The following is a 25545-nucleotide window of genomic DNA, read 5'->3' on the forward strand; positions in this document are numbered from 1 at the left end:
TATTGCCCCCAAACAACCTGGGTCCTTAACAACCGCAGCGATCCCCTGCCCCGAAGGTCCTTAAAACGAGGCAAAAACGACGCACTTGACGAACGTCTCGCTTAGCGACTCGGGCACTTGACGAACGTCTCGCTTAGCGACTTGGGCTCGGTTGTGAAGTCGAGGGCTACCCGGGGATCGCTTTCAAGCGAAGCACCGCCATCTTGGGAGGGCTGCGCCCTTGGGAAAAGCTGAACCAGCCCGAACCAAGACGGAGCCCAGACAAGGCGCCGGCCAAGCAAGCGGCCTGCCTGGTCGGATCCTTTGACTGGGCCGGGCCGGGCCGGGAGAGCTTAACAGGCGGCCCAGGATGGCGGGCAAGAGGCCGTCCGGCCGTCCGGCAAGGGCAGGGGTAGGCCACCTCGGCTCTTTTTATGACTCATGGACTTCAACTCCCAGAATTCCTGAGCCAGCCATGCTGGCTCAGGAATTCTGGGAGTTGAAGTCCATGAGTCATAAAAGAGCCGAGGTGGCCTACCCCTGGGCAAGGGCAAGGCGGGCGGGCAAGCGATGCTGAGCGGCTCGCCGGGAGGAAGAGGAGGGGAAAGCGGCTCACCCTTGCGCGGCGTCCTTGAAGAGGATTGCGCGAAGCCAAGGGGCGGGCGAGGCTCGGCTTCCCAATCACAAAAGCGTAACCCGAGGAGCGCAGGACCGGCGGGCGCCGGATCCGCCCCGTCTTTTCTCTCCCCTCCCGCTTCTTTTCTTCCTGCCCTTGCCGGCCTGACCCGACGCCTCGCCTCCTTCCTTCCTTCCTCCTCCTCCTCCTCCGTCTCCTCCAGGCTGCTGTCCCGCGCCGCGCTCTGCCTTCCATCCCGTCGCTAAGCCGGCCCCGAGCAAGCAAGCCAGCCTAAAGGTGAGTCCCGGAGGGTCGGATAGGATCTCTCTCTCTCTCTCCCCTTCCCCAATTTCTTTTTCTAGCAGGTCTTGGATTCCTTCCCTCCCCTTCCCCCCCCCATCTTCCAGCCTGCTCCGAATATATTGGTGGGGGGGGGGTTGAGGGGGACGCGATCTGAAGACACATTTATTTGAACAAGCCGGCTTGGCCTGATGGGGGGGGATGGGTTGGGTTTTTATTGTCATTTTTAATATATGTATTTACTGTATTTAGCTTGGGCATATGTTTAATTCTTTTTAACTTTTGCATTTTTGTATTTTTATACGTCTGCCCTGTTCACCGCCCTGAGTCCTTCGGGAGAAGGGCGGCATATAAATAAAATTATTATTATTATTATTATTATTATTATTATTATTATTATTATTATTATTATTATTATTATTATTATTATTATTATTATTATTATATATTTTCCCACGCTGTGCTGGAAGATGCCTTGGGAGCAGGTTGGAGGATGGCATCTTCCAGCACGACGTGGGAAAAGGTATTATTTCCCCCTCTCCCTCCGCCTTCGGAGCAGGTTGGAGGATGGGGGGGGGAATTGGGGAGAGGGGCGAGTTCTCCTTTGGTGCATCTCTTTTTCACACACACACACACACACACACACACACACACACACACACACACACCCATTCATTCTCTAGGTCCCTGGGTTCAATCACGCCCAGGCCTGGGGTTGTCTCGTGTCTTTGCATGCGTGCAAATTTTTTTAAAAATGGGGAACTTTATAAAAGGGCTGCAATAAAGAGAGAATGGAAGATGGATGGAGCCAACACCCCCCCCGCCACACACGGTTTTGGGGTTGTTGTTTGTTTTTTGCAATGCATCTCTAATTTGCCTCCATCTTTCCCCCCCCCATTTTTTCTTGGGGCACAAAGGCCCTTCCTGAAGGATTAGAGGGGATCATTTTACGTTTTCCCGCACCCCAACATCGCCCCCCCCCACACACACGGGTTTGGGGTTGTTGTTTTTTTGCAATGCATCTCTAATTTGCCTCCATCTTCCCCCCCCTCCCCATTTTTTCTTGGGGCACCAAGGCCCTTCCTGAAGGATTAGAGGGGATCATTTTACGTTTTCCGCACCCCAACATCGCCCCCCTCACCCCATCCCCCCCACACCCAGCCGGGTTCTTTTGCCCGGATCGCTTTCTTCCTCTTGAGCAGGGGGGGGTCTTCAAACTCGGCCCTTTGACGACTCGTGGACTTCCAACTCCCAGAATCCCTCAGCCAGGCAGGCTGGCTGAGGAATTCTGGGAGGTGAAGTCCGCGAGTCGTCAAAGGGCCGAGTTTGAAGACCCCCCTGCTCTCGAGTCCCTAAAGCGGGGCGGGTGGGAAAGAAAGCGCGCCCGATCTTTGGTCCTCGGAAGATGCGAGAGGGAGGGGACCGGTTGCGTCATAATCTCGGCTTGAATGGAGGGCTTGGGGGAAGCAGCTGTCAATCACGGAGCGGGGTGGGGAGGGGGAAGAGAGGGACGTGCCTAGGAACACGCGCGGTCTGGGAAGGGTTTTTTTTTTTAAAAAAAAAAAATTCCAAGAGAGGGGATGGGGCAGGGGTCGGCAACCTCGGCTCTTTTATGACTCGTGGACTTCAACTCCCAGAATTCCTGAGCCAGCATAGCTGGCTCAGGAATTCTGGGAGTTGAAGTCCACGAGTCATAAAAGAGCCGAGGTTGCCGACCCCTGGGATGGGGAAATGCATGTTCGCTTTTCCGTCCCCGTGGAATTGCAGGGGGGGGAAGAGGGGGGGGATGACTAAAATGGAGAGCTCGCTGCCCTTCAACCCCCCCCTCCCCTTTTTGCAGGACGGATTCTTTCTGATGCGTTTTTGCAGGCAAGCTGCAGAGTCATTTGGGTGCACGTGACCCCCCGGGACCAAATTACGCACTTTTTATTATATTTGCTGGCCTCTTGCGACAAACCGGAATCGGCCGCTTCACACCCAGGCGGAGTGAGCCGCACATCCTGCCTGAGGGGAAATCTTGCAGAATTTGGGCTTTTTTTAAAAAAAAAAAAAAAAAAGGCGGCAAGATGGGGGCAGAAAGCCTGGCCAGGTTTCTGCAGCGTTTGCTGCGTCAGGATCCGTGCCAAGGGTCACGTAGCCTCTTAAGGGGAATTCACTGGCAGGTAGTCCTCGAGTTATGGCTGGACTAATGGAGCCTGGCAGTTAAAAAGAGTGCCTATGCTGGGATGGCCAGAAAGTGGGCCGTCACGAGACTGGATCTCAATTTTATAACCTTTTTTTTTGTTTTTGTTTTTAAGTGGTCATTAAGCGAATGCTGCGGCGTAAAGCAATGACACAGTCCCGAAGCGAATCCTGCTCTGGGATTTTATCTTTGGTTTCCAGGAGAAAAACACCACACACACACAAAAAAATATTGTAAATTTCAGTCACATGACTTGGGGTGCTGCACTGCTGAAAAGGTGGACTCTGTGCCTAAAATGCAGTCGCACGACCAGGATCATAAGTAGTTTTTTGGTGGGGAGGTCTGTTGTAATTTTGAATGGTTACTAAACAGGCAAGTCGTAAGTTAAGGTGCTAGTTCCTACATGTTGAGGTCTGAAGCAGAAAATGTAGAACTTGTCCTCTACTCATTTGTCCCAGTTTAGCTTCATTAAAACACAAGGGGCCCAGTGGGATTGACCAACTGGTGAGAGAAGGGTAGCTTGGTACAGGTGCAATCCTTGATTTACAACAGTTCGTTTAGTGACCAAAGTCACAACGGCATTGAAAAAAATGACTTCTGACCGCTTTTCACACAAATCCTTGCAACATCCTGATCATCAGGTGCTCAAAATTCATGTGCTTGGCAACGGGCATGTGCTGCTATTTATGACAGTTGCAGCGTCCCGGGGGAGGGGGGGTCATGTGATCTCCTTTTGCGAATTTCTGACAAGCAAAATCAACTGGGGAAATCAGATTCACTTAACAACCATGTTATCAACTTTACAACGGCTCCGATTCACTTTGACAACTGGCAGGAAAGGCTGTGAAATGGGGCAAAAGTCACTTAGCAACTGTCTTGCTTAAGCAATGGAAATTTTGGGCTCGGTTGTGGTCGTAAGTCGAGGATCACCTGTAGCAGGGATACCTTAGCTACCTTAATTGGGATAGCTTGAAAAATGACAAAAAGCCCTGTCCTTGTGAGGGACTCTGGAAGGTCCCAGAAAATTGAGTTTTGTGTGTGCCTCCAAATTCAGCTTGATTAGTGGGGTAGGCAATCTTGGCTCTTTTATGACTCGTGGACTTCAACTCCCAGAATTCCTCAGCCAGCCATGCTGAGTGGAAAAGGAGAGTTTCCAAGCTGAGTCATGCTGGCTCAGGAATTCTGGGAGTTGAAGTCCATGAGTCATAAAAAAGCCAAGGTTGCCTACCCCTCGGCTGCTTGGGTCAGGGCTAGGGTTTGCACCACCCATCTTTGTTCACAGGAGCAATTCACATTTAACCCTGAGAATCCTGCCGGTTAGCCATGAAGAAAGCATTGACCTTAAGCGTGGAACCATAGTTTCAAAGCCACGTGGGCTGGATCCTAGCCATCAAAAACTAAATTATATTGTATTACTCATCCATCCATCATACCTACCTATTCCAGCAAGCCGGCCTGGCCTGATAGATTTTGGGGTTTCATTTGTTTTACTATTGTTTTACTATATACTTACCTTGCTCTGTACACCGCCCCGAGTCCTTCGGGAGAAGGGCGGTATATAAAAACAAATAAATAAATAAATAAATACTTTGCCCCAGCTGATGGCACATCTCAGAACTTGGCACAATTGGAGTGTGACACTTTTAAAGCAATGTTTTTCTAACTCTCAAACCCAACAGACAAGGTCTACGTCGAAGATCCAATTAATCTGAATCATTGCTAATCGTGCTTACGCACACTTAGCGGCATGTGCTTGGAGTTAGATAAAGAGTCAACAGCATTTGGGGGTGGGGCTTTGTGCACTTGTGACTACGTAGGGAATTCTAGGCTGAGCCCTCTCTTAACTCCACTCCCGGGTTCTGCCACTGATTCTCTACACAAACACAGCACCTTCAAGAGGGGTGCATTTCAGTCAAAATTGAAGCCCACCCCTCTTGAAGTTGCCAAGTTTGGAAAAACACGCTGCACAGTCCAACTTGGAGCAAAGAAACCCCAATTGTTGCTTTCTACTAACTGCAACTGAACTGCAGGTATGGGGCCTTGACTTCTCCCCTTCCCCCTTCCTTTCCCCATTCCTGTTTTGTCTGTTGTTGTAGATTGTAAGCCTTTTGAGGCAGCGACCATGTCAGTTCTGTGTTGCCTGTCTGTTGTGCTTGCTGTAAGACAGTAGAAGTTCACTATGAGCGACTTCACATTCTTTGTTGTTTGTTACTCTGTGGGGTCCTCCTCCTCCGACGACGGCTTCAACCGGTGGCCTCCATCTTGGAGTGCTGAACAAAAGGTAAGTGGGAGAGTTCCACCACCACCCCGCCCTCCTTTGCCCCCATTTCGACAACGGCAACACAATTTTGATAAATGGGCGAAAATCAATCTTCAGCCAAAACCATTCAACATAGGGGAATGCAGGTCAGTCAGATCACACCGTGAGCAAGACACAGGTAGTCCTCGACTTACAGCCGTAAGCTGTTATGGTCATTAAGTGGGTCATCACATGACCAGCCTCAATTTTACCACAGTTTTTGTGATGGACATAAACAAACACCATGGTTGTTAAAAGTATCCATTTTGCTTCGTTTGCTATTTATTTATTTTTTTGCCAGAAACCGTTAATGTAATGGTAAAAAATAAAAATGAAAATTGAAAATTAGTTATGTAATTACAGTTACAGTTACGTAACCCCAGGACGCTGTAAAAGGCTGTAAAAGTCAGCTGGTTGCTAAGCACCCAAATGTGATCACGTGATCTCAGGGTGGGCAGCCATTGTAACTTCAAAATTGGGTCATAAGTAGCTTTGGGGAGGGTCTGTTATAGTTGCAAAAGGTCAACCAAGTGATTGTTTTCTTGGCGAACATTATGAGCGTGTATTAGCATCCAGAGAATATACTGATAACCCTCGACTTTATTTATTTGGAAATTTTATATTGCCACCTATTCGCACATGGCAACTCAAGGCAGCTTACAGGAAATAAAAACACAATATAAAAGAAAGAAAAATGATAATAATAACCAACCCCACCCCCATTGTGGACTTACAGCCACAATTGATCTCCAAATTTCTGTTGCTAAGCGAGACAGTTGTTAAGTGAGGTCATTTTATGACCTTTCTTGCCACTGTTGTGGAATAAATCACTGCAGTTGTTAAATTAGTAACATGGTTATTGAGTGAATCCGGCTTACCCCATTGACTTTGCTTGTCAGAAGGTTGCAGAAAGGGGAACACATGACCCCGGGACACGGCAACGGTCATAAATATGAACCGGTTGCCAATTCTGATCACGTGACCACAGGCATGCTGCAATGGTCGTTACATGTGAAAAATGGTCGTAAGTCACTTTGAATGGTCACTAAATGATCTGTTGTAAGTCGAGGATTACTTGCACCCTTGTTTACCTGCAGTATGTAGGGCTCTCTGTTGTCCCTGTGAGTTAAGCAAGGATCCCCCTTAGCTGGATCTTCTGCTTTCCTCCAGTTCCTTCCGGAACGAAAGGTCATTCAGTGGGGTTACCTCAAAGTTCAGTCTTGGGCCCAGTCCTCTCCAACATCTTCCATCAAGATCGACTTTGGATGCTTTCTTGTATTCCAAGCGTGGGGTACAGTGTTTAATTGTTAGTAGGATCCGTTTTCAAAGTTGGCCAGAATGTGGCCTGGGATTGCACAAAGGGCTAAAATCCGGTTGAGTAGTGTGCAGCCAGGTGTTCAGCACAGACCTTGCCGATGTGATTTTAGTAGCCCAGGAAGGGATAGGAAAACCCGAGGAAAACTGTGCAATCAATAAACCATGGTGGACTACGCTTGTTTTGCCCTATTTTGATTCTCCTCCCCATCAGCAGCCCATCGATTTCAGAACTGCATGGCCACAGAGATAAGAGGCCTTTAGCCTCCCAGTCCTTGCTTAGAGAGAGCTTTGCATTTCGGCCAGGGTCAGGCCATACACCCCCAATGAAAGGAAAATCCCAAATCCAAGCGGGCCAGAAGGCAGCCCAGCCACCTCACCCCTCCGGTTCCTTCTCAGCCCGAGGGCACAGATGCAGCTGCTGCTCCTCGCCATAGCTGGGGCAGGATTTGCAAGTACCTCCATCCTGCAAAGCGGCGTTCCCGCCCGCTACCATGCCAGCAGCCCCGACTAAAGGCCGAGCGCTGCGGCCTCGCCCTGCCAAGGAATGGGCCGGCAGTCGAGACAACCTCCGATTTGCAGCTTGTCAGAGGCCGCCCAACTTTCCTCTGGAATGTTGGGCTTGGAAAGCTACCACTGATTTGAAAGTCAATCTAACAGTATCTTTTGGGTCTACCGAAGCATCCAGAGCTATTTTTGTCCTCATTATCAGTAAAATGCAGATGGTATTATAAAAAAACAACCTCTGGGGATTATTCCAGTTCATGTGTGCAAAGTTCTGCCTGTTCGTTTTACGATTCTTCATCTCTGCACGCGTGCTTTGATCTTTGGTCTTAGGTGGGCAGTCACTGACCTACCTGCAGAATATTGTATCTCGCTTTCTTCAACCGAATGGAGTTTGTAGTATTAATTTTCAGGAACGTTTGGTGTTCCGCATTGATTGCATTTCAGTGATTGCCTTGTCCAAATGGGAGGTAGTTAAATGCTTGTGTTATTTTCCGGAGTTTGGTATGTGATAAGGTGATTTAAGAGGTTTGGCAAAGATTGGAGTCCAGCCGTTCACTGACTTTGGGGCCATCATTCTCTTTTTAACCTCATCTAAGTTACAAGGTTTTGATGAAGAGGAAAAATCGAAAGAGTGCCATCTAGAAATTGGAACGTAACTCTTAACAGAAATAGTAGACCTTGGTCTTTAGGAGGGGGTGAATTGAATATACGAGGAAGGGAAAAGTTTACGACATTAGCATCTGAGATATTCATGAAAGGATTCCCTTTAAGCATCAACAAGCACCCTTGACATGAAGTAGCTGAGTTGAACAAGCTGCTTAGGAATACCCTGTGCTGGCATTTGGGATATATAATAAAAGAATCACTATTTAGGCCCTAAGTTGTTTTGATTCAGAAGTGTACAATTTGACTAAAATTGGTCAAAATACTGTTGAATCGGCCATCTGTGTTAAGTTCACAATTCTTTGGGAACACCTGTTTATGTTTTCTGGAGATAGGTTTAGCCCAGAGGAGTTGAAGTCCACAAGTCATAAAAGGGCCAAGTTTGAAGAGCCATCTTAGTGGGTTCCCACAAAGCAGCCATATTTTGAATAAGCAGGCCATTCATAATACACTTATATACCCCATTTTTATGTTTAGGAGCAAAAGGTGGCCTCCATAACTCTCCTTCCCATCAGCTAAACCAGGGGTAGGCAACCTTGTCTCTTTTGTGACTCGTGCACTTCAACTCCCAGAATTCCTGAGCCAGCCATGCTGAGTTGAAAGGGAGAGATTTCCACGCTGAGCCCTGCTGGCTGAGGAATTCTGGGAGTTGAAGTCCACGAGTCATAAAAGAGACAAGGTTGCCTACCCCTGGTTTAGCCGATGGGAAGGAGAGTTATGGGGGCCACCTTTTGCTCCTAAACAGAAAAATGGGGTATATAAGTCTATTATGAATGGCCTGCCTATTCATAATATAGCTGCTTTGTGGGAACCCACTAAGACAGGGGTCTTCAAACTTGGCCCTTTTATGACTTGTGGACTTCAACTCCCAGAATTCCTGAGCCAGCCATGCTGAGTTGAAAGGGAGAGATTTCCATGCTGAGCCATGCTGGCTCAGGAATTCTGGGAGTTGAAGTCCACGAGTCATAAAAGAGCCAAGATTGCCTACCCCTGGTTTAGCCAATGGGAAGGAGAGTTATGGAGGCCACCTTTTGCTCCTAAACAGAAAAATGGGGTATATAAGTGTATTATGAATGGTCTGCCTATTCATAATATGGCTGCTTTGTGGGAACCCACTTAAGACAGGGGTCTTCAAACTTGGCCCTTTTATGACTCGTGGACTTCAACTCCCAAAATTCCTTAGCCAGGCACGCTGGCTGAGGAATTCTGGGAGTTGAAGTCCACAAGTCATAAAAGGGCCAAGTTTGAAGACCCCTGCACTAAGAGGATCTGCTAGGATTAGTCTGTTCCCCACTCTGATCCCAGCCTTTCTGTTTATCCCAAAGTTTTCTTGGAAGTTCTTGAGAGTGGGTGTAACTGAAAAAATGTGTTCTTACTGTTGTGATCTCATGAAGAATGCCAGGAAAGAACAAAGCCCTACTTTATTCTCCCTTGTTTTCTTTTGAGAAGAGAAATGTCTTCGGTTTAGGGCCATCTTTCAAGTCGAGTTAGGGACAGTAAACAAACCCTTTTCACTTGTGAAGACATTAATAGCATTCGGTGGTAGTGAGGAATGAATAGGGTTTGACTTGTTGATTTCAATGGACATTGGCAATGCTATGATTTCCAAGAATAAATAGCAAGTAAGGTTGGTGGGTAGAGTAATTGCGTTGTCCTGAGCTTCTCATTGAAGTATGAGTCATAGTTACCTTTGATGTTGTTGAAGATAATAATAGTGCTAACGGGTAAGTGATATTTCATCCTTTCTCAACTTTGTGACCTGTCCCAGATAAATTGAACTATGATTTCTATTGCTCTATACGTAAGGGTGTAGGTCTATACATACGTTGTGTATATAGTGTGTTTTAAATGTGTGTTGTGTATGTGTACACTTTGAGAGGAAGCAACTAAATTTCATTTTCAATGTGTGCCATTTGTGCCCTCAGGGGGAAAAATGACAAAGATTATCTAATAAAGGTTATCTAATCTTGACTGGGAGAAAAAGGTTGATTAAAGAGTAGGATGATCCAAACTCGTTCAACGTTAAGACTGATGGACTTCAACTTCCAGAATTCTGGGAGTTGAAGTCCATAGGTCTTAACGTTGCCGAGTTTGGAGACCCCTGTCTAAAGAGGATCAAATTCTAGTCCATCCTGGTAATATATCTTGGCCAGAGGTAGACAACTTTAGCTCTTTTATGACTCGTGGACTTCAACTCCCAGAATTCCTGAGCCAGCATAGCTGGCTCAGGAATTCTGGGAGTTGAAGTCCACGAGTCATAAAAGAGCCAAGGTTGCCTGCCCCTGATCTTGGCAATTGCAATTTTCCACCTCAGTAGGGCATTGAACTGGTGAGGTCATTTCATGTTTTTTTTCTCTCTCTCTCTCTCTTTTTGCAGAAAGCAATGGCTTCCCTCAAGGACAAACTGATTACCCCAATTACCCAGCCCAGCACTCAACCGAACAACAAGGTCACCGTGGTGGGGGTCGGTCAGGTGGGGATGGCCTGTGCTGTCAGTGTCCTGGAAAAGGTACGTATGTCTATTGGAGATGTTTATGTGTTCTGGCTTTCATGCAGAAGATGCCCAGATGGCGTGGACAATTCAATACCGTATTTAAAAAGGCTGAATTCCAATCAAGCACAGGTAGTCCTCGACCTACAACAGTTCATTTAGTGACCGTTTGAAATTACCACAGCACTGGGGAAAAAAGTGACTTATGACCGTTTTTCAACACTTAAGATCACTGCAGCATCCTCGTGGTCACCTGATCAAAATTCAGACGCTTGGCAGCTGACTCATATTTATGACGGTTGCAGTGTCCTAGGATCATGTGATCCCCCTTTACAAGCAAAGTCAGTGGGGGAAGCCAGATTCACTTAACAACCGCGTTACTAACTTAACAACTGCAGTGATTCACTTAACAACTGTGGCAAGACAGGCTATAAAATGGGGTAAATTTCACTTATCAAATGTCTCGCTTAGCAACAGAAATGTTGGCCTCAATTGTGATCTCAAACATTGGCCACAAATTGTTGCATAGGCACTCCGTGACGTACAGCCGCAATTGAAGCCTGAATTTTGGTCACTAAGCGAGATAGTCATCAATCAAGTCAACACATGGCTGAATCCAATTTTACAAAAAAAATTATTTCAGTCATTAAGCAAATCTGGGGCTGCTAAGTGAATCACCTAGTTGTTAAATGAATCCAACTTCCTCCGTTGACTTGGCTTGCCAGAAACCGGCTGGGAAGGTTTTCAAATCACCGTCGCATCACCACAAGATCCTGCAATCGTCGTAAATGTGAGCCAGGCACCCAGATTGTGATCACATGAAACAGGGGTTTTGCCATGTTTGTAACTTCAAGGGCAGCTCAGAAGTCATTGTTTTCCAAGGCTGTGTAACTTCAAACCGCCGTTAAGCAGATGGTCATAAGTTGAGAAGTGAGATGAATTGGTCTAGCAAAGAAAGATGATAATACAGTAGCTGTAAAGGTAAGGTCTCCCTTGCACTCAGCTGGAGACTTTGTAATACAGCCATGCAGGGGTTTTTGGCAATAGAAAAGATGGTTTATGATTCCCTTCTTCCAGAATTTTTGATTGTCTTACAGCTTGAAAATGTCCTCCTGGTCTCCTGTCCATTGACTAACTAGGTCTAGCTCTATTAGCATCAGAATCCAGCTCAAAACAGATAAGGTGATGGCCACTAATAAATTTGATTTTTTTTTAATGATACAAGAACAAGTTTTGAAGGCCACGCATGATCCATTCCTGGCTGAGAAGCTTGTTCTAGATTTGCATCTGCTGTGATGCAAGAAGGTATCAAGGCTTGCTTAAGCTGGATCGATCACTTCCATGATGAGATGGACCTCTGTTTTGTTAATACACAAAGCGTGCCAAGGTTGCAGCCCTCATGCTTCACTGTGCGCCATGTTTCTTCTTGATGGCAGGGTCTCTGCGATGAACTTGCTCTTGTTGATGTCCTGGAAGACAAACTGAAAGGAGAAATGCTGGATCTACAACATGGGAGCTTATTTCTGAAGACACCTAAGATTGTAGCAGACAAGGGTAAGATTTGCATTGTGTCTCACACCCCCTTTGAACACCAACGAGCCGTCAGAAGACATGATGAAAACTCTTTAATTTCACAGCGTATCGATAGACTTAACCATAGTTTCAATTGGGAATATGTGACCATCCTAGACGAAGCCAAGTCCAAAAATGCCAGAGAATTTCTGGAAGCCTGGCACTCAGACAAATTAGCCATCAATAGAGGTGTCATGCTTCCAACAGATGAAACTCTTCAAAGAACTTTGAGGCATTGTTTGCCTTAAACAATCTTTATTGGAGCAGCATAGCATCGACACTAACATAGTCAAAGCCAAAAACTTGAGTTCCCCTCCCCTGAGCACATAGTATCAAAGCACAATTCCCTCCCCCAATTAACAGTCATAAACCACATTCTCCAGTTAGTTTGAAATGCAGGCTTCCCTTCCAGTTCTCCCGCTCCTCAATTTTTATCATCTCTTTTATTTCAATAACCTTGGTTCTCACACTAGGTTCAGTATTGTTATGTCTAGCTAAACTCTCATGCACATTCCTCCCCCCCCCAGCATCATCTAACTAACTCTTAAGAGTAAAACATGAAGAAAATGGTTGCATCTCCCATCTGTTGTCAAAGCAAAAACATCTGATGTTAGCAGCGTTGACAAGAGGTATAGACATTAGCAACATCTATAGATTATGCAAAAGAGAACCAGCCCAAGAAGGAACAAAAAAGGCCCAAGCACCTGTCCATCAGCAATCAGAACCCAGATCAGCATAGATTAACTCCAAATAATTCATTTTATTACGTGTTTTATCCAGCATTAGACTATACTCAATGTACTTTGATTGTCAGGTCGGTATGATTGTTTTTCTGAAGCTAACTAGTTTTTGCTATACTGTCTGTAAAACTAGGCAGACCTTGGTCGCCCATTGATTACATCATTAATTGTAATATATTGCTATGTCCTCTTGTGTTGGTTCTGTTTAGTTTAGTTTTATTTGAATGTATAATTTATGTGTTGGCCTTTGGCCATAATAAATTGATTGACTGATTGATTGATAGCAAAACATCTGCAGGAAAACAGCCAAGCTCAGAGAGCATCGAGGACCCCTCATTTCAACCCTGAGCTGCAAATGTTCTCCTTTATTACTACTTCCTTTCCTTGTCACCCATCCAAAACAAAATTTCAGCTCGTGTTGTTGAAGAAGAGAAGGAAGATTCTTGGTGACTGGATCTCTGCCCTCTGCAAAAGTTTGGAGAAAACCAATCATGATCCTTCGGGTAACTTCACCTCTGCTTCCCTTTGCTCCAGATTATTCTGTGACCGCTAATTCAAAAGTGGTGGTTGTAACCGCCGGTGTGCGCCAGCAAGAAGGAGAAAGCCGCCTTGATTTAGTTCAGAGGAACGTCAACGTCTTCAAGTTCATTATCCCCCAAGTTGTGAAATACAGCCCCAATTGCATCATCCTGGTGGTGTCAAACCCAGGTAAATGTTGGTTTGGGGTCAAAGACGATTCCACCGAAAGTCTGATGCTTGAAACCAGACATTGCTCAGCTCCCTGGTATATGAAACCATATATGAAACCATCCAACTTAAGAGTGGAGCATGTTATAAAACAAATATGCATTATTTTTAATACCTTAATCCAGTTTGGATATGTATGTATGCGCAGAGGCCACTATACGCTGCATTAAATGTTTAGGTTTATTCCCCATTTACAAATATTATCCTGGAATCTCTCTGTGCAGAATAGAAAATAGATAAGCAATAAATAATAGAGATTTAGGTTTGCAGTACTTTGGTTAAAGATAGTGATGCATGTTGTCGTAACTACACAACCAGGCAGATAACAAGTAGTCCTTGACTTACAGCCACAATTGTGACAAGAATTTCCAATTGCTAAGCAAGGAAGCTGTTAAGTGGCTCGCATGTAACTTTACAGTCTTTTGGGCCATGGTTGTTAAGTGAATCACTTAAGGGTCTTCAAACTTGGCAACTTTAAGACTTGTGGATTTCAACTCCCAGAGTTCCTCAGCCAGCAAATTCTGGAAGTTGAAGTCCACAAGTCATAAAAGGGCCAAGTTTGAAGGCCCCTGACTTAAGTGGATCACATAGTCATTAAGCACTTTTCCCATTGCTTGTTGGAAGTTGGCTGGGAAAGATGGTGCTCATATGACCCCCATGATGCTGCAATCATCATAAATACCACTGGGCAAGCGCCCAAATTTTGATCACGTGAGCACCAGGATGCTGTGACAAGTCTTAAATGCAAGGAGCAATCCAGAGCCACTTTTTTTCCAGTCCCATTGTGACTTTGAAGGGTCACTAAATAAGTTGAAAGTCAAGAACTATTATATTTGCATATTTGTTTTGCCCATTTTGTGAAGTCAAAAGTTTTAGGTTCGCCTGTGGCACTAAGTCAGAAACCATGGTGTCTAAGCAAAGTGGCCAAGATCAGAGTTGCGTGCAATTCTTGGCCAAAGTCAGCTGATCTGCAGTTTTTAATCCCGAGGCCGCCATCTTAACCAGATGCTTGGAGGATCCATCCTTCAGTCCGTCTGTCTTGTCTTCCCTTTTCCAGTGGACATCCTGACCTACGTCACGTGGAAACTTAGTGGCCTGCCGAAGCACCGTGTCATTGGTAGCGGTTGTAACCTTGATTCTGCTCGATTCCGCTTTTTGATGGCAGAAAAATTGGGCATCCATCCTTCCAGCTGTCACGGTTGGGTCTTGGGTGAACATGGTGATTCCAGCGGTGAGTAGGCCTTCTCCTGGCAGGCAACATGATGCCTCCCGGATGTTCTGCGTGAACATCTCCAGTCCCTTGCTAGGGATCATTCAGATAAAGTGTTGTTGTTAGTTGCAAAGTCATGTCTGACCCATCGCGACCCCATGGACAATGTTCCTCCAGGCCTTCCTGTCCTCTACCGTCTTCTGGAGTCCATTTAAGCTCACGCCTACTGCTTCAGTGACTCCATCCAGCCACCTCATTTTCTGTCGTCCCTTTCTTCTCTTGCCCTCAACCTTTCCCAGCATTAGGCTCTTCTCCAGTGAGTCCTTCCTTCTCATTAGGTGGCCAAAGTATTTGAGTTTTAGCTTCAGGATCTGGCCTTCTAAAGAGCAGTCAGGGTTGATCTCCTCTAGGACTGACCGGTTTGATCGCCTTGCAGTCCAAGGGACTCGCAGGAGTCTTCTCCAGCACCACAGTTCAAAGGCCTCCATTCTTTGGCGCTCAGCCTTTCTTATGGTCCAACTTTCACAGCCATACATTGCAACTGGGAAGACCATAGCCTTGACTATACGCACTTTTGTTGGCAGGGTGATGTCTCTGCTTTTTAGTGTGCTGTGTAGATTTGCCATGGCTTTCGTCCCCAGAAGCAAGCGTCTTTTAATTTCTTGGCTGCAGTCCCCGTCTGTGGTGATCTTGGAGCCCAGGAAAATAAAATCTGTCACTACCTCCATTTCTTCCCCATCTATTTGCAGGAATTGAGAGGGCCGGGATAAAGTGTTACCTGGGAGTTATAGTCCAAAATGTCTAGAAAGCATTGAAGTCGGCCTGCCAAATGGTTTTCTTTACAGTAGCAAAACCAATTCCTACTGTGATCAGAGTCACTTCTTCCTGAACTTTCATTCTGATATCTTGTGTGACTATATCAGGAAAAGTAAAAAAAAAAGTGGCAGGAGTTAAGAGTCAAAGTCCCATCTTTGATTAGATAGGAGAACTTCCAGTAATGATTTGGAAATATAAGAAAGACACTCATCACTTCCATGACATTGCAGTAAATTTTCTTTAATCCTTTCAGTACCGATCTGGAGCGGGGTCAACGTAGCAGGTGTTTGTCTCCAGGATTTGAACCCACAAATGGGGACTGATCAAGATCCGGAGGAGTGGAAGAAAGTGCACAAACAGGTGGTTGAGAGGTATGGTGCAATGAAGTCATGGAAGCAACAGACAAAAGAAAATAATGGACAGAACATAGCGTCTAAACCTGCCCATCTGCGGATAAACAGAGTCTCAATTTTTTCCCAATACACCTTGAAAAGTGTGCTACCTGTGTATAAGCCAATCCTTGAAAAAATTTTATGTTTTAATTTTCACAACTAGCTTATGCGTATGTGGTGTGTTTTTCGTGGTATTTCGATTAAAATTTTGAGGGTCAGCTTATCCATCTGGATACACAGGTACTTTTAAAAACTATTGCATACATACCCATGGATAAGCCAACAAGCTTATTTTGGCACCTGAAATTCTCGGTTTCAGGGATCCTTGGTGCTCTCTGGAGCTTGGTAGTTTTCTTGCAGACATTTCATTACCCAAACTGGGTAATATCATCAATGCTAGTAACTCGAGAGAGGGATAGGTGAATTGCAGCGGGCCTCGTCTTGCTTGAGGTTTGAACCTTCTCAAGTTAAAAGTCCTCACGGCTGGAGTGAGCTGCAATTCTACTTGTCCCTCTCTTGTTATTCTGCATTGAATTGGCTGCTGCAAATTGGCCTCAGCAAAATAGCTGGCTGAGTCGGCGAGATGGCTGGAACAAGGCAGATGGGGTGAATTATCCAACTCTGTTTGCGCTCTGTTTATATTCTAGTCTAGTGGCTTGTTAGTGTTGATTGGCATGAGTCTTTGGGTTGGCTGTTTACCGTTACCTTGTTTGGCAGTTCCTCGATTGAGGTTATTGTTTACCCCAATCCAGTTCCCAAAGGAAGTATTCAAAGGCTATAACGTGGAGTATTTCGAACCATAGACCAACACGTGTTGTGGGAAAACGGGGAAGAATATAGTAGATGGTCAATTTCCCCTTTCATTGGCTTCCTTGTTTGAATTTTCCTTACTTGAAAATGACGTTGGCTGTTTGTCTCCTCTTGAGGAGGACTATGTCAGATACTTCTCCAGCCTAACCGTTTTAGAGCTTTTGGTTTCCCGTTGACCACGCTGACCTAGACTTCCTCTTTGCGTCCAATAGTGCTTACGAAGTGATCAAACTGAAAGGCTACACCAACTGGGCCATTGGCTTTAGTGTTGCTGATCTTCTAGAAACCATTCTGAAGAACCTTGGCCGAATCCACCCAGTGTCTACCATGGTAAAGGTAAGGAATGTTGTGAGATGGGGGTATTTTCCATTCTTCATACACTTCTCTCTCTCGGTTTTAGGTCAGGGATCTCCAAACATGGCAGCTTTTAAGACTTGTGGACTTCAAATCCCAGAATTCCCCAGCCAGCCATGCTGGCTGGGGAATTCTGGGAGTTGAAGTCCACAGAGTCGCCATGTTTGGAGACCCCTGTTTCAGGTGAAATATACTTTCCTTGAGACAAAGGTGTTAGGATTGGGGAAAGGGGTTTCAGCCTTTAAGGCAGACCCGGCTAGGAAACCAGAGTCACTACTTTCATTGTAAGGTCATAGTAACAAACTCGCCAGTGCTGACCGTGCTTCCTGCCAAGCTCAGGAGGAGCTTGACTAAAGGCATTTATTTGGGTTACAATTCTGGCCCAGATTTTTTTTTTACAGTTAGTCCTCGACATACAACTGCAATTGGCTAAGCAAGACAGTCGTCAAATGAATTTCCTCATTTTACGACCTTGTTAAGTTAGTCACATGGTTGTTAAGCGAATCTGGATTCCCCATTGACTTTGCTTGTCAAGAGGATGGTAAAAAGTGATCACCTGACCTCCGGGACACTAACCGTCATAAATGTGAATCGGTGTCTGAATTTTAATCACATGACCACAGAGATGCTGCAGTGGTCGTAAGTGTGAAAAACAATCAGTCGCATTTTTTTCAGTGCTGTTGTAACTTCAAACAGTCCCTAAATGAACTGTTGTAAGATGAGGACAACCTATATCTGACCCTGTTCTTGGTCGCAGCCTTTTCTCCTGTTCCTCAGAGTTATTGCTTCTGCCTGTTAGAGCAGACTGACATTAGAATTATGGAACATCAGCCATGTTTTATTATAGGTGATCCTTGACTTATAACCCTAATTGAGCCTGGCAATTATAGCTGTAAGTCACGCTGTAGTTGGACCTGTGTATACAACCTTTTTTTTTTTTGCGGCAGTCGTTAAGCAAATGCCATAAACCCATTGTTTGCGGTGGGCCAGTTTTTGCTGAACAACCAGAAGTAACAACCCTTTTCCTTCAAAACTGTTGTAAATCAGGAGCATGTGACTGCAGGGCTGTAAATGTGAGCCAGCTGCCAAGCACCAACAGGATGGTCACATCATTGGGATGGGTCTTTTGAGGGCCTATCACAACTTAAAATGGTTGCTAAGCGTTTGGTCACGTGTACCCCATGATTAACATCAGTATGGGACAAGGGTAGGCAACCTTGGCTCTTTTAGGACTCGTGGACTTCAACTCCCAGAATTCTTGAGCCAGCCATGCTGAGGGGAAAGGGAGAGGTTTCCATGCTGAGCCATGCTGGCTGAGGAATTCTGGGAGTTGAAGTCCACCAGTCATAAAAGAGCCAAGGTTGCCTATAGGAGGAATGACAGATCCGGGGAGTGGAGTTAAAAGAGGGATCAGCCTAGAATCCCTACGTAGCCACAATCTACATAGTCAACAGTGATTGCATACCCCGGTAAGGCTCTGAGAAAGGAGGCTTTTCTAATTCTCTTTATCTTTTGTTGCAGGGTATGTATGGCATTGAAAATGAAGTGTTTCTGAGCCTGCCTTGCGTGCTGGGATCTGTAGGGTTGACCAGCGTGATCAATCAAAAGCTGAAGGATAACGAGGTGGCTCAACTCCAGAACAGCGCCACTACGTTGTGGAATGTCCAGAAGGACCTTAAAGATCTGTAGGCACTTGGAGATGCTCTCCTTCCCCATAACTAAGAAGACAAGCAGTGTTAAGCCAACAAGTTCGTGTTAACTCCATAGCTGAGCTTCCAGTAAAACACCTCGAAAGGGTATCGGCTTTCCTCCACCACAGTTAAGACCCACATTGTTGTCAGTGCAGACCTTCCGAACAAATAAAACCAGCTCTTTTGTGTGTGCTCCCATTCTTGTTTCGTTTTCATTTTTTTTAAAATATCTAGTTCGTTTTTGCTTATTTCAAGCAGTCTTAAGTCCCACCTTAGGCATAAAAGCTGATTGGGTGACTTTGGTCCAATTACCAGGAGCTGGTGAGTTCTAGTCCTGCCTTACGCATGAAAGCTGACTAGGTGACCTTGAGCCAATCACCAGGAGATTGTGAATTCTAGTCCCTCCTTAGGCATGAAATCCACATGGGTGACTGGGCTAATCAACACTCAACCCAGCCCACCTTACAGGGTTGTGGAGAAGGGTGGAAGGAGGATTAGATATGTTTACTACCTTATTTTTAATAATAATAAAAGCGGGATACGAATACATTTTCAGCCAGGATATGACCGATTCCCACTTAATTTTTTATTCAGAAGATTAGTAATGCCAGAAGATGATTTTTTTATCTTAGATATATTGACTAGGAATGCTAAGGGATCTAAAATGGCTTCTGCAACACAGTAAAACGTAGTGTGTGGCAGGGGTTTTCAAACTTGGCAACTTTAAGACTTGTGGACTTCAACTCCCAGAATTCTTAGCCAGCCCTGGCTGGCTGAGGAATTCTGGGAGTTGTCCACAAGTCTTAAAGTTGCCAAGTTTGAAGTTACTTGGTTTATGGTTTGCTTAGTATCAACTGAATATGTATCTGCACATATTTGTGATTTCTTCTGATAAGCTATGGCTTTAACACAATGCATATGTCCACACCGCATCTATTTCATGAAGGATAAACTTTAAAGTAAGTTAATATGAAACCATACTTTTCAAGGAATCTGTAGTTATTAGATACTTTCCATTGCTGAGAAGAAAACAATTGCAAAGAAAGATACTCAATTACAGCCACATTTGTGACATCCTACAGATAATTCCAATTAATTAAGCTTCAAATACTGTATAATTCCATTTGGAGGATGAAACTTAATATTAGTAATCAATAGCCTTGGGTTGACTGTTATCACCGTTTCAGGAACCCAACATTTAATTTATTGCCTTTCATTTAAAAGCTTCCATGATACGACTCATTCGTGCTAACTTACTTTTCCGAAGATTAATAATACAAGCAGATAATTTGCTTTTTGTCTTAAGTGTATTGGCTAAGAATGCTGCAGGGACCTAGGATTCTCAAAACGAATCAGGATTTCAAATTTTTTTAGGACTTGTTACTGAAAATTGGCTGCTTATTCCCATAAGAGTCATTATAGAGATATAGAAAAAATGGTAATATATCTTTTTGTGGGAATCATAAATTAGCAGCTATTTTTTTCCCATTGTGCTGCAAAGTCCCGCAAAGAGAAGTTGCTTTAATGCCAAATTAATTCATAGAAGCAGGAATGGAAAAAAAGAGAATTGTCAATAATCAAACCCAGATGGAGAAATGAAATGAAAAGGCAGAACTAGAAAATGCTTTTCCTAAAGGCTTATTAAGGGAGAAACTGAAAAGAAGGCTCAGATCATTTACTTCTGCAATGGGTTGTCTTGTGTTGTGATGTCCTTAGGCACTGAAATGGAGTTTTTCTGCAAGCACCGAATAATGTGGAATTCTCAGACTTAAGGTTTTCTTTCAGCTTTTTAGGAAGGCAGAAGAATACTATATAGAATTATGTCTTGATACAAAACTACCTGCATATTGGTTTTTGGACAATGCCGTGATCTTATCTACCTACCTACCTATACCTACCTATCATCTACCTACCTATCTATCTACCTACCTATCTATCTTCCTATCTACCTACCTACCTATCTATTTATCATCTACCTACCTACCTACCTATCTATCTATCTATCTATATCTATCTATCTATCTATTATCATAATGGCCATAGATAATATGTCCACATGTTTTTAGCTGTTATCCACTATTCCCACCTAGGCATTCTTGAACTTACTGGATGTATCACTTAACTATTGATAGGGATGTATATTAAATCTGTGAATTGGAATATCTTTCCCACGTTTGTACGTACAGTATGTACCCACTGCGCTATTCCCCCTCAGAATAAGCAACATTAAGCACACCCTAGAAAAAATACGAGTAGTCCTCAACTTTAAACCATATTTGAACTGGGAATTACAGTCATAAGTCATACCAATCATGAAGGGGGTCATACTGTCCATTCCCGATTTTACAACTTTTTTTGCAACGGTTGGTAAGCAAAACTATTGTATCCATTGCTGGAAACATTCGTTCAATCCCTGTGTTTGGTGGCGCAGTGGTTAGAATGCAGTATTGCAGGCAAACTCTGCCAGCAGTTTGGCAGTTCGATCCTGACAGGGCTCAAGGTTGACTCAGCCTTCCATCCTTCCGAGGTCGGTCAAATGAGGACCGAGATTATTGGGGGGCAGTGTGCTGACTCTGTAAACTGCTCAGAGAGGGCTATAAAGCACTATGAAGCAGTCTATAAGTCTTAAGTGCTGTTGCTATGTTTTGTGTTTTCCAGTGACTTCCAAAAACAGCCAAGGTCACAATGAGATAAGGAAGGCACCGTCCTTCCATTGCATTTCTAATTGTGTTTATTTTATTGGAAGGAGAACTTGGCATGATGAAACGGGTTGAACCTCTATGAAAAGGGGATGGGGGTGGGGAGGGAGCATGACCAAGAAGAGGCAAGTCACCATGGCTAGAAAAACTGTTTGGTCCAAAGTTACGTGCTTTTGGTCCTGCCAAAAGTGCAGGACCTGCCTTTTTTTTAAAAAAAATATTCTAGATCAATTATGGATCAGAGCAGAAGGCAGATCTAGCCACTACGCTGGAAAGAAGAGGAGAGGAGAAGGAAGGAAGGAAGGAAGGAAGGAAGGAAGGAAGGAAGGAAGGAAGGAAGGAAGGAAGGAAGGAAGGAAGGAAAGAAAAGGGAGGGAGGGAGGGAGGGAGGGAAAGATGAGAAGAAAGGAAGGAAGGAAAGGAGGGAGGGAGGGGGAAAGGAAGGAATGGAATGGAAGGAAGGAAAGAAAGGAGGGAAGAAGGAAGGAAGGAAGGAATTAAAAGGGAGGGAGGGAAAGATAGGGAGGAAGGAAGGAAGGAAGGAAGGAAGGAAGGAAGGAAGGAAGGAAGGAAGGAAGGAATTAAAAGGGAGGAAGGGAAAGATGGGAAGGAAGGAAGATAACAATTTGCTTTTGCATTATTGCCAAGAAAACAACAACAGGTCTGTTAAATAGCAGTGCAGCTCCACTTCAAGGCTGTTTATATTTTTAGATGTCCTGCAGCCGTGACAGAAATAGGTCAGCCTAAGCCAGCCATCCACGATAAGCAACAATGTGAGATCACCCAGGAGTGGAATTACAATGGGAATCAAGCAAAATACACACGGTGTGGAAACGTCCAGGGAAAGAGCGAAGGGAAGGAAAGAGAGGCGCACAAGGGACTTATTAGCACGCCCCATTCATGTGCAAATGAGCACACTCTTTTGTCCTCCTAACGACGCTGCGTTTTCAAGTTGGGGGGCGAATGTCATTTTAGGTGGCTCCAAAGGAGGTCTCAGACAGAAGAAGCAGATTTTGCACCCTTTCCCAAAAGAAATGGAGGTAAACGGTCCATGCACAAGGTTGAGATCGGGAGGTTTTATTACAACTGCATGCGTGAGATACATGTTTTATCTCTCTTTGAACAAACGTACCTGACAGATATGGAAAGTCGCGACATTTTGATATACTGCTTAAAACTGAGGTTCACCAAGCGGCAAGGTTTTAGATTTAGAAAGAAATGAAGATAGTCCTCGACTTACAACATTTGTGTTTAGCGACGGTTACAGTGACACTGAAAAAAGCAGCTTATGACTGCTCCTCACATTTACAACCGTTGGAGCGCCCCAGGGTCACGTGATCAAAATTGGCAACCAGCTTTTTTTTTCTTCTGACAATGGTTGCAGCATCCTAGGGTCCCAGGATTGCCGCTTGTGACCGTCCCAGTTGGTTTCCAACAAACCAAGTCAATGGGGGAAGCTGATTTGCTTAGCGACCCCACATGATTCGCTGAACAACTTCAGGGAGACGTTAACAGGGGTAAAAAAAAAGGTCCTATAATCAGTTGCCGTTCATGACTGCTTTGCTTAGCAACATAAATTCTGGTGCTAATTGTAGTCGTAAGTCGAGGACTATCTTCATTGAATATCCAGTGGCTAAAAACCATAATTGAGGAGTTTGTGATGGAAATTAACTCTCCAAATGTTGCCTTTGAGAGCCACTGTTTGCAATGGGTGGCCTTGCACTGTTGACACTGGCTTTTCAAAGGTTAACAATTGTCTTCTGAGTGGTCCTCACACCGAGCCAATCTTCTCTCCAGGTTGGGCTTCAGCAGGGTGCTAATGATTTTCCCGTGGTTTCGAGATGCCCATTGTCCATTTTCAGCCAAGGGAGACCCCTGCCTTTTTCCAAAGCGGAGTCCGAAAGAGTTGAAGTTAAACTTACTTCTGGTGAACCGAAGCCTACACGAGATTTGACTTTCTGTCTCGCTCTCCTGGATAAAATAGCAAAGGCTGGTAGGATCAGCCAGGTTGGGATCTTCAGAGTCTTGGGACGTGGAATAGGAGTTCCTCTTTTTCTGCCATTCAAGAGGTAGATCCAGGAAAGGAGATTCAGCTGGAGAGTGTAGGATACAGCAAGGTACCATATGAAACACAGTAAACAAATTAATAGGGGCAGCCATAAATGAATGACTCTATTGTGTGCTGAAAGTCTGGAAGGCTCCCACAATTGAATTCTGGCCCAGTGTGGCGGAGTGTAGTCTGGATTCCCAGGAGGGAGGGGCTGCATTCCAGAGGAGCAACTCAGTTCAGACAGGTTGTGTGGGAGAAACAGGGTGAAGACTGCTCCTCCCTAATAGTTCCCAAAGTATATACCTTGTGGGTGGGTGTTAGTAGGCTTTACTTTGGTAAGATTCTGTCTATGGGTGGGGAACAACACTGTCACAACCTGCCAGGATTCTGACCCACCAGCAACTAGCTGGGAACAATGTGCAATGTCAGCAAATACAAGAGGCAGGTAGGTCAGTGGCAAATTTGCAACGCATACCTGAGAAGCCAGCCTCCAGAATGGAACTGAAGTCCCCATGGACAGGTTTTCCAAGAATTCTGCTTTGTTTGAGAACGGTCATGAAGGACAGTAAGAACAGGAGCTTAATCATGTCCGAATCCCTAAGAAAGGTTCTGAAGAAAAGAGAAAACAAACAGCTGAAAAAGTCTCCCTCACAGAACAGAGAATCATCATAAGGCTGGAAGGGAACTCAAAGGTCTTCTAGTCCAACCCCCCCGGCTCCAAGCAGGAGACTTTAAACCATCCTGGTCAAATGGTTGTCCTGTCTATTTTTGGAAACCTCCAGCAATGGAGCCCACACACTTCAGGGAGGCAAGCTATTCCATTGAGTGATTGTCCTCACTGACAAGAAATGTCTACTAGGCTGGATCTCTCCTCAACAAGCTTCCACTCATTACTTCTTGTCCTGCCCTCAAGTGCTTTGGAGAATAACTTAATCCCCTAGTCTCTGTGACAGCTTTTCAAAGAGTCCTAGTGGACCATCACTTAGATATGAGCCAGCCGTGTGCTGCAGCTGCCAAAAAAGCCAACACAGTGCTAGGCTGCATTAACAGAGGGATAGAATCAAGATCACGTGAAGTGTTAATACCACTTTACAATGCCTTGGTAAGGCCACACTTGGAATACTGCATCCATCTTTGGTCACCACGATGTAAAAAAGATGTTGAGACTCTAGAAAGAGTACAGAGAAGAGCAACAAAGATGATCAGGGGACTGGAGGCCAAAACATATAAGGAACGGTTGCTGGAATGTCTAGTTTAATGAAGAGAAGGACGAGGGGGAGACATGATAGCAGTGTTCCAGTATCTCAGGGGCTGCCTCAAAGAAGAGGGAGTCAAGCTATTCTCCAAAGCACCTGAAGGCAAGACAAGAAGTAACAGATGGAAACTAACCAAGGAGAGAAGCAACCTAGAACTAAGGAGAAACTTTCTGACAGTTAGAACAATTAACCAGTGGAACAACCTGCCTCCAGAAGTGGTGAATGCTCCAACACTGGAAGTTTTTAAGAAGAGACTGGACAACCATTTGTCTGAAATGGTATAAGGTTTCCTGCCTGAGCAGGGGATTGGACTAGATGACCTCCAAGGTCCCTTCCAATATCATCATCATCATCATCATCATCATCATCATCATCATCATCATCATCATTATTATTATTATTATTATTATTATTATTATTATTATTATTATTATTCATTGCACAGTCAGCCAGATGTTCAGACTGGACATTTTTGTCTACCTATTGAGTCCTTACCAAGTACCTGGGATAGGCAGATGTGGATGTTTGGTGGTATTACAGATCTCGTCGCAGGATGGAAGCAGTTCCTAGTAAGGCCGCCTTTTGCAATTGACTAATGGCTGTCAATGCCAATGGTGTTCAAGTGGTGCTCCAGTTGTTTTGGGATTGCACCCAAGGCGCCTATTACTATTGGTACTACCCTTGCTTGCCTTTGCCACAGTCTTTCTATTTCTATTTGTAGGTCTTTGTATTTTTTTTATTTTCTCCAGTTGTTTCCCGTCTATTCTGCTGTCTACGGGCACTGCCACGTCCACTATCCAGACTTTTTTGTCTTTCTTATCGACAATTGTTAAGTCTGGGGTATTATGTTCCAGGTG

General features: G+C 44.8%; 1 protein-coding gene across 1 annotated transcript; it reads left to right on the plus strand.

Moving 5' to 3' along the window:
• Positions 1-636: 636 nt before the first annotated feature.
• LDHB (lactate dehydrogenase B) lies at positions 637-18881 on the plus strand. The gene is made up of 8 exons (XM_083365317.1): positions 637-892; positions 10238-10369; positions 11788-11905; positions 13198-13371; positions 14468-14641; positions 15690-15807; positions 16851-16974; positions 18514-18881. Exons 2-8 carry the CDS (start codon positions 10244-10246, stop codon positions 18679-18681), a joined length of 1002 nt encoding a protein of 333 aa, XP_083221443.1. The 5' UTR covers positions 637-892; positions 10238-10243; the 3' UTR covers positions 18682-18881.
• The last annotated feature ends 6664 nt before the right edge of the window (positions 18882-25545 follow it).

This window comes from Vipera ursinii, assembly GCF_947247035.1.
Source record: "Vipera ursinii genome assembly, chromosome: 6".
In the NCBI taxonomy this organism is placed as follows: Eukaryota; Metazoa; Chordata; class Lepidosauria; order Squamata; family Viperidae; genus Vipera; species Vipera ursinii.

Bases quoted from the DNA above. Each gene is read 5' to 3' on its own strand.
- LDHB (XM_083365317.1), top strand. From the start codon at position 10,244: ATGGCTTCCCTCAAGGACAAACTGATTACCCCAATTACCCAGCCCAGC. The intron at 11,906-13,197 runs GTAAGATTTGCA...CCTTTGCTCCAG, and splicing joins TAAGATTGTAGCAGACAAGG to ATTATTCTGTGACCGCTAAT. The intron at 16,975-18,513 runs GTAAGGAATGTT...CTTTTGTTGCAG, and splicing joins CAGTGTCTACCATGGTAAAG to GGTATGTATGGCATTGAAAA.